At 40.6% G+C, this 9,597-nt stretch overlaps 1 protein-coding gene across 2 annotated transcripts; it reads right to left on the reverse strand.

The window, feature by feature from the left end:
* Positions 1–765: 765 nt before the first annotated feature.
* On the reverse strand, positions 766–3,261 carry LOC147894938 (geranylgeranyl pyrophosphate synthase, chloroplastic-like). Of its 2 annotated transcripts, XR_015542029.1 has the most exons (3): positions 2,298–3,261; positions 2,126–2,204; positions 766–1,265 (listed from the first exon to the last, which is right to left on the reverse strand). XR_015542029.1 is itself a non-coding variant. In XM_087384144.1 (2 exons), exon 1 carries the CDS (start codon positions 3,250–3,252, stop codon positions 2,308–2,310), a length of 945 nt encoding a protein of 314 aa, XP_087240270.1. In that variant the 5' UTR covers positions 3,253–3,261; the 3' UTR covers positions 766–2,204; positions 2,298–2,307. The 2 variants fall into 2 exon arrangements, 1 of the variants encoding a protein (XP_087240270.1); XM_087384144.1 differs by having other exon boundaries at positions 766–2,204.
* Positions 3,262–9,597: the final 6,336 nt, after the last annotated feature.

Consider the following 9,597-nt stretch of genomic DNA (forward strand, 5'->3'; position numbering starts at 1 on the left):
TACTTTGGCAACTCATGTCAACTACATGCAGAGTCTTATGACTCAATTAGCTTCTATCAACTCTCCTATTACTCCAGATGATGCTATGGCAGTGTTACTTAAGAGTATGCCTGAAGATTATGATCACATAGTTAGCACTTTGAAAAATCTTCCTAATCCTTATCTTGAAGGTATTATCTCTGCTCTCCAAGAAGAAGAAAGGCATATGGAACTCAGGAAAAGGGGAGTACATGTCTCATGAATTTGAGACATTTCTTCTGAAAGAAAAAGGTATTATGCATCAGCTTACAGTGAGGCTTACACCTCGATAGAATGGCAAAGCTGAGCGGAAATGATGCTCTGACTTCTCTAAAACGTGCTACAAATTATGCTCTGACTACTCTAAAACGTGATACAAACTGGCCTGTTGATTGTAGTTCTCAATATTTATGTCACAATGAACTAGAATCTTCTGAAGCACATTCTCTTAAGTCTTAAGTATCTTCACACACAAAAATCAAGTCCTTCAATCCCTATATTCATCCAAAATTCGAAAGGCCATAACTCGTTCAAATCAAGCCGAAACTGCACAATAAAGGCCTAGCTGTCAAACTGAACCGAAGTTTTTCAAAAAACATCCAGCACATTTTTTAGCACACGCAAATCAAGCACAATTTTTAGGAAGTTAATGACGTAAAAGTCATGTCCAGTTGACCAAATTGCATGCAATTTTCGCCAAAATGTTCACTCAAAGACAACATTTCTACTTGAGATTTTGCGCATACATTTGCTCTTATGGTCTTCAGTTGCCAATTTGAAGTACGACATATTTTTGGAGCCTTCAAGCAAGCTAATTTAACAAAACTGCGTATCATACTTCAAAGTGGAGAGGGAGATGTAAGGAGTTGCTTTCAGTGGGACAGCTTTTTCACATCCTCCCTCCTATTAACTTTTGCTGTCCATAGCCTGTTAAGTGTTCAAAATTTCATACAATAGCAAGAACAAGAACAAAAGCGATCCTTAGCCTTGATTGGCATGCAATGATCCGTCTTTGGCCTATATCTTCATCTGCTTACTAAGGTCCCTCACAAAATGAAAGGATGGAAAAACGCTGATTTAAGGGATTTCTAACTAATCCTGGGCGCTGTGATTTTCAATACCAGCAGCCTTTTCTTGTCACAGCCATATTATATAGTCAAGATCCGAGGCTAGAACAATGCAGCGCTGTGAACAAAAAACATCTTTCAACATTCTTTCCTGCCACGCCTGCAAGACTTTTCTTTCATCTGCATTGTACGGTCAAACTGTTATCAAGAGGGTTAGTTCATAAAGCAACGTAGAAGATATCAAGTTGTACTCCTGTCACTGCTGGTATTTTCAACTGCTAATATATATCTCTTTCTACACAATTTCCAGGTCATCTACAAGGAATCTACTCAGTCAAGATCCAACATTAAGTGCTAGACGTCAAATCAAGGAGGATGCATCTTTTGCAGGCTACAAATACAGAAGCTTTTTGTTGTAAACCATACATACAAAAATTGACACGTGCTTTGAAACCACTGCTAGCATACACGAGGCACGTAAAACACAGAGTAAGGCAAAAAGGCTCTTTTAGCAGACTACAGCAAAATGAACAGCTACTCTCATGCAGATGCTTTATGCACTCTTGACAATGATGCATCCCTTCAAATGTCATGCCAACCTCATGCCTTGATTGAATAGTTACTCCCTGTCATTCATAGCGTGTACTTCTGTATGAGAGTAATGAGTCCCTAAACACCTTTGAGAGGTTAACAAAAGTAAAACGAGACATTTGAAAGAAAGAACGTCTCTGTCTATGAGAAGTCCAGCTCATAATCATCAATTTTTTTTAATGCTGCAGAAGAACGATGCCCTCCTATTTCCTACCGGTACTTCTCTTGGTATGCAATACGCAAATTTTCTGGCCATGACTGGAGATTTCTTCTAATTACATAGCTGTTACTACAAATTGCATTATTGGAGCACAGATTGTAAGATCCAACCTATTAACCTAACTCTGGTTGCTTGTGGTCTCTATCAAAATAAGGGCACCTAACACTGCTTTTCAGATAATGCCATTCCAGCAGGCCTAAACAAGACGCACAGATTGTAATATACGTACAGGCATTCACGTTCGGCTTGCAACTTCCGGCAACCTGAGATCGTGAAGTACTGTTTGGAAGCTCCTCAAAAAATCGCCTCTGCAATATGTTGTTTGGCAAGCCGCGAACAGATCACTGCAGAGAATTCTATTCTCGAGTTCAGAAGGAAAAATACTCCACTCTTCTTATCACCTGGTGAGCTTCAAACACCGTCAATTGACACTGATTGAAGCTTGCCGGCAACAAAATCGACGAAGCAGAGTAAAGGTGCAGCCTTTATAGTGTTGAAGCTTCTTAGATATTGCCTCGCTCTACACCTCAACTCTTCAGCAAGCTCCTTCGATTTCTCAAAGCCAATGACCTTGGGATAAGTGGGTCGATCTGCAAATGCCCTCCTTTTGAGAGTTAATCGAAGATCTGTCGACAAACGGGTAAACTCCAACACATCATCTACGACCTGTTGCAAGAGACCCAAAGCCCGACCATATTGCCTTAAACTCTCAACTTCTTCGTCTTTTGCTCCCGCTAGGATGGCACCCGAAACAACGGAGCACTCCGCAAGCACAGCGCTCTTCCGTAAATGGATCTCTTTCAGTTTCTCGACATTCGAAATGGAGTCTTTTGCAGACGTAAGATCCAGAAACTGCCCGGCTACCATCCCTTCAGACCCAACAGTTCTGCTCAGTTCTGCAATCACACGCAGAACCCTGTCTCCCGGGACGGCCACAGTGGCCCTGGCCATGTGCTCAACCGCAAGAGCGTAAAGGGCATCTCCAGCAAGAATCGCCATGTCCTCACCAAATACCTTGTGGTTGGTGGGGTTGCCACCACGGAGATCATCGTCGTCCATGCAAGGCAGATCGTCATGGATAAGCGAAGCAGCGTGGACCATTTCCAAGGCACAAGCGGCAGGCAAGGCCATGTGCTCAGATCCACCGAAGAGCTCGCAGGAAGAGAGACAAAGGAAGGGAAGAATTCTGTTAGAGGGTGCGAGGAGGGAGTATCGCATGGCGTGGTGGATGAGCAAGGGAGGGCGCAGGGGAACGGCAAGATCCAAGGCGGAATTGACTGTGTGGGATTTGCAGGAGAGGGACGCTTGCAAATCCAAGTAGTTCTCTGCATCATCGGCGTTGGCGTCCGGCTCCATTCAAACTTGCGGCTTGGGAATGCCTCCTATACAACATCATAGCCTCTATATAACTTGTGTTCGTGGATGCTCGACACGTGGACCTTCTCAGCTCGTGTTTGCAGTGGGTTTGGGGAAATGCAAACCTTTGTGGGTTCACCCATAGGCAGTTTTTGACTGGTTGCACTGAGACGCTCAAGACTCTCTGTAGCTTGCGCCTACGAGACGACAGGTAAAGACCCGCTCTGCTGAGTCTCACGGTCGGACCTTAAATTGTCTTTAGTTTCAAGAGGTAGAATTTTGAATTAAATCAAGACCCACTCCATGATAGGCACCGCTTGGCTCAATTTACTCTTCTGCTTCTCCTTTTTCTTTGGATCGGTGTCTCCTGCCACTCCAGTCTCCCGCCATGACTTGGCCTCCTCTCGCTCCATCTCTCCCCCCGCACCAATCTCTCCCTCCCCACTCATCTCAACTTGTCCCTCAACAATCTCCCTTGGGGCTCTTCCCTACTGTTGCTCACCTTGAGCTTCATCAAAATCACCTCCATGGCATAATTCCTCCTCATCTTGCCCACTGCTTAGCTCTATCCTGGTTGGATTTAAGCTCTAACAATTTGTTGAGCATCATTCTCCTATATCTTAGATTGCTTTCCAATCTCAGTAGCCTCTTGGATTTGAGCTATAGCAACCTCTCCGACACCATCCCCCCTCTCTCAAATCACTTTCCAATCACAACATCCTCCATCTGAGTTCCAACATGCTTTCGGGAACCATCCCTGCTCACAAAACACAGTCAACTTCTAGAGTCATCCTTAACATGTACATGTGGTTGTGTTGTATGTTGTACGTAGTTCCTCAACCTCATGACAATAGGCAAGCACTCTCTAGTCTTGCAAGCCCACGATACAGCTTGGGGCCAAATGCACCATGCAATTTGTCAATAATCCAATGAGGTAGGGCATTGAGCCATTTAAGTGCTTTGGCCATGATTCCATCTGCTTAGACCTAGGAGATCACGCAAACAATTTGGGTGACTATACAAAAAAGAAGCAGAAGAAGAAGAAGAAGAAGAAGAAGAAGAAGAAGAAGAAGAAGAAGAGAAGGAGGAGGACGAAAGGCACCATTGCTTGGCAAGCTTGGCCTATTGAATGCTTTAGTAGAGGTTTCTCCTCTATAGTGGGAACATGTACTTGAGTTACAAGAAGCCCAAGGTAGAGCCGGAAACCATGATGATAAAGACCAATTTGATCAATGGGTGCCTAGGCATCTCCTAGAGTCATCCTTGGTAACCTCTTGGTCCTATAGGAAGCCTACTAGATTGAAGAGGAAGTATCCCAATAGTAAGTTGAGGATGAGGAGATTGTGGATGATGTCGAATATGTTCGGACCAAAAAGATCCAATATAAGGGGGACGAAATCCACCAATTGCATACCATAATAGATTCCCACCACCATGATGCTCACATATAGTGACCTTGACCAAAATCACATCTCCCACCTTCATTACCTTTCGATATGCTGCCAAAACCATTGGCATATGACATTTTCATCATAAGATTCGAAGAAGTCAGGAAATATTTTTCTTGTAAGAAATTCACTGGTATAAATACATATGTGCATTCCTCTATATGTAAAGATATATACATTTCTCTATATGCACACACACACACACACACAACACGTAGGGTCATAGCTTGGTAATCTTCTTCAACATTGCTGGGGTTAATAGCCAAACCTTCTTTTGTAGACTTAGGCATTGGTTCTCCTCTACATTCTCCATGATCAAATCTCTCCTATGTTTCCATCTTCTGAGAGGTGTAGATGCAATGGCAATGCAAATGTAGTGGTGGGGGAAGCATCCGGTGTTCCCTTAGCTTCATTGTAAAGGATGTAAAATCAACTCACATGTAATCATCTATTTCACTAGTAGCAACATCAATGATTACAAAATATGTCAGATGCATGGTTATTTTGTGGATTTCTACGAAGGAACTGATACCTACTCTTCATTACCTTACATTTAACTCATAACCAACTCCTCATTACCTTACATTTAAGTAGTTTGAGGCAACAAAGGATTAGCTCTAGGAGAAGGAACCCATAACCTACTCTTCATTACCTTACATTTAAGTAGTTTGAGGCAACAAAAAATTAGCTCTAGCAAAGTTTTTGGAGATCTCACAAATGCAACACCATGTGCCTGATAGAATTAGATGCTAGCCAAGATAGGAGGCTAGATGAAAGTGCACCCAAATGGACATGTAAGATGGCATGCTTTCTTGGTCTCGTTCTTACCATGCATGTTTGCTCTTTGCCAACATGGATTCCAAGTTTTATCCATGGATTAACTGGAAAAGCTTCTTTCTAACCTTGGTGGATGACACAAATTTCGCTTTTCATTGATTCCTCATTGCATCAATTTTAATCCTTGAAGAAAGATTTGTCAACTCTTTAGCAAAAATTTTTCCCAATATCTAAAAAATTACATTTTTAATCTATGACACTCTAACTTGCTTTCACTTGTAGTTGTCCAAGTACAACTCTCTCTTCCATTGTGGAGATTACTTGCCAACAATCATCTAATTAAATTTGTAGAGCTGGTTCTACTTAGGATTTCCTTCATCTTGTCCACAGTGACCTCTAGGTTGAGATCAAGGTCATGACCTCCGGATCAATGATGTTGCCACAGTATATTGTGTCCCCTATGTGTCAGGCTAATCATCAAACATCATGGATGCACATGGAGAAGACACTAGTGTGGTCATGGTGACCAACACTAAGGCAATGGAAAGTATGGAAGAGGCAAGGAAGATGGCAGAAATATGAAAGCATAAGGTAAGAGTAAGTAGAGGCACCAAGGATCTCTCAAGGTGAGAGGCAAATAAAATGGATTTGTGAAATGAGGTTTGATTGCTACTATCACCCTTTGTTAGCCGGATTGCATGTTGTCTCCATAATCCCATTTTGATTAGAGTGTAACTAAATCCCATCTTGCAATGTGGAATCTGATTAAGTGACTAAGTACCAGTTCTGCTAGGTGACGAAGAAAATTTTTAGATGAGTAGATAAACTAGCCCGTAGTATGGCCAAGCTTTTGTTTAGAAATGTTATTTGTAGATAAGGATGTCCAATGAAATTCTGAGTCAAGGCACACATTTCATGAATGATGTTTTAATATTCTCAACAAGGAATTCATGATTTTACACCGAATAGCCACAATTTTCACAGAGTGCCTTAAATTTAAGAAAAACATTTTTGGATGAAAAATTTATGACAGTTTGCAAAAAAAAATTGGATTAGGCTGTAGTCTCTTCAATTTTTCGTAGACAAAGAGGATCTTTTTCTCTTTATTGTGTGTTTAGACAAACAATCAGTCAGTCAGATTCCTCAACAAGGCCCACAAAATTGACTCTGCTATAAGGATAACCCATCGATGGTAAAGTAGCAACCTCGTAACACAACAGGTACTAATGCAGTGGTTGGATATAGCTGCAACTCCTTATCGTAGTGACCTCAAAGTCATTGCATTCGCCTTAAAGCAGTGGATTGGTGATAGTTATGAGTTCATTTGATCTCACGTGTTAGTTAAGTGAGGTGGGTGGGGTTGGTTGACCAGCTGTGGATTAATGCCATCAGTACTAGAAACTTAAACGCAAAACATAGAAAAGTACTTAGGGATGATTTATGATACATTAGAAACTCTAACTGAAGCCATATCTAAGTTATATGATTCTCAATCGGTAACTCCTATGGGACAACCAGCGACTCCTCCTAGTCAAGTTGAGATGTATTGAGTATAGAGAATGTGCCAAATATTGAAGCAATTCATCACACTCAGTTTCATAGAGAAAAAAAAATCATCACACTCAATTTCATAGAGATCTATCTGCAAAAAGATGTGCATCGAGCAACTTAGTTGTCAACCCCTAGCTTCCATCCAAAATAGGTAACTAGGACAAGCAATCCACACCGACATGAGCTTTTCCTAGTTTATGGATAATCTTGAAGTGGAATTCTTGTAGTAAAAGAATCCATCTTACCAAGTGCCCTTGAATGACCATTTTAATGATCAAATACAAGAGTTCTTGGTGATACATAGAAGACAAATGGGTTACCAAGCCATCCAAGTGCCTCATGCCCAATGGTACTAGAGATACAGTTGAGTGATGCCATCAACCTGCTTGCATAGTACATGGGATAATCCAAATTTTTATCTATTTGTGCCAAGATAATATTGATTGCATAACCATATGAATCAAGATGAACGTGAAAGATAATGTTTACTAAGGCTAGCAAATCATTGGTGTCTCCAATGCTCATTTCTTGAGTTCTTGGAAAGCAGCAAAAAGTTTCTCAGACCATCGGAATTTGGTATCCTTCTTTGCTAATTCATATGAAGGAGCTACAATTTTGGCAAAATCTTTGATAAATCTATAGTAAATCTATCGAAACCAATAAAAGAATGTAACTGAGTAGGTTTCTTGGTTCTAGCATCTTTTCAACTACTTTGATCTTACTTGGCTCATTCTAGATCCCTTCTTGAGAACTAATGTGGCCAAGTAACATATACCAATTAGCACACAAAAAGAGTACTCTTTGTGGGATTCAGATCTTGACTATCTGCAAGAGCCAAAAACCTAAGGTAGGAGAGATGCATTGATACTATGGAGTAAACACAAAAATTATCCAAATAAATTATTGATAATTCATACAAATAATATCAAAATGTTTCCACATGGATCTTTATAAAATGGAGGGGCATTATGCAATCCAAATGCCATAGCTTTAGTAGCATAAAGACCCCATTTTGAGAACAATGCAATTTTGGACTGATCTTTTAGTGCAATTGAAATCTGATTGTATAAATTATATCCATCTATAAATGATTACATCTAGTGTCCTTAACTTGTCAATAATACCATCTGTAAAAGGAATTGGGAATGGGTCCTACACAGTTTGTGCATTCAACTTCCAATAGTCAACACATGCATGTAGCTTGCCGTTGTTCTTGGGCACAACAGGTGGAAGCAACCAATCACTTGTTAGGAGCAACTTGCTAATGGAGTAACAATGCGAGGAGCAAAATGCATAATATACACAATACAAAAAGAGCATAGAATCAAAGAGAAAGAGAGACACCAATATACGTGGTTCACCCAATGTGGGCTACGTCCACAAAGAAATAGCCAATCCTGTGTTTTTCTTATCCAACCGGCAAGAAGATACAAGATAGAAGTAGTATATCCACTGCTCTCATGCCATGTGATCCACATCCTTATTTTACAATTTTAACCACACAACTCATCTACCAAATTTCATGTGCTACCCTCAAACCCCTGCCAAGGTGGGGCCTAAATAGCTATTGCCGACCCCCCCTAAACCCCCCTTCATAGAGTGGGTATAAACATGCTGGGTCCAGAGAAAGCAAAAATAAAAAAACCTCTAAAAAAGGATCAAGCTCCACATACAATATTAGTACAATCAATGGCATAAATGAACCCGTCTCGGATGAGCTGATCAAGTTCTAATTTTACATGTTTGGCATAGTTAGGATTCATCTTGTACCAGGTTTGTACCTTTGTTGTCACACTAGCTTAGCATCCAATATTAGAGGAATTTGATGTTGGCATATCTCTCTCGAGCAGCACACCTTGCATATTAGTGTAAGTCTAGGAAAACGCATTCTTATATTGCAAAAATAAATCCTTGATTGCATGGGGATGTGCAATTACTAGAACTACACGTGGTTCCTTAGTTGTGCCCAATTAATTTTTTGAGTTGGATGTGGAACCAAGTGCTCCGTACCAAGTGGAGTGATTGTGATTTCAGGCTCAGCCAATTTCTTCTCTTTAGCCTATCCTCAAATAAGTGGATTGGATAGAGACCTTGTTGTTCCGCCAACTTCTCCTCTTTTATCTTTTGCTTGAGTTCAATACTTGGAAAATATCTCTCTCTCCTATGGATAATATATGCATTTCCATCAGCTTGGTTTCCACATGTTGTGGGAAATTATTCTAGTCTTCTAGATCCTTAGGATAGCAAGTACTTGGTATTTTGCTTGGATTAGTAGGAACTTGGACTTCTCTATCACATGTCTTAATGGTCATGCTTTCAGTGCCCCAATCGTATGCATCTGCTTCCATTGTAATGATAAGTAAAGTTGCAATATGATGTAGTACTCCAATTGTAATTATAACATATGAAAGCATACCTATTATAGCTCGACTAGTTGTTGGTCGGACATATGCACTCGAAATGGAAAAGGTTTGGGATTTTTGGACTTATGATGTATAGCAACAAGATCTAAAATAATGTTGACTCTCAAGCCACATCCACGATAACACCATATACGTTCTAATTTCTA

The sequence above is a fragment of the Dipteris shenzhenensis genome, chromosome 13 (genome assembly GCF_047967505.1).
Source record: "Dipteris shenzhenensis isolate YYH24624 ecotype China chromosome 13, Dip_SZ_1.0, whole genome shotgun sequence".
In the NCBI taxonomy this organism is placed as follows: Eukaryota; Viridiplantae; Streptophyta; class Polypodiopsida; order Gleicheniales; family Dipteridaceae; genus Dipteris; species Dipteris shenzhenensis.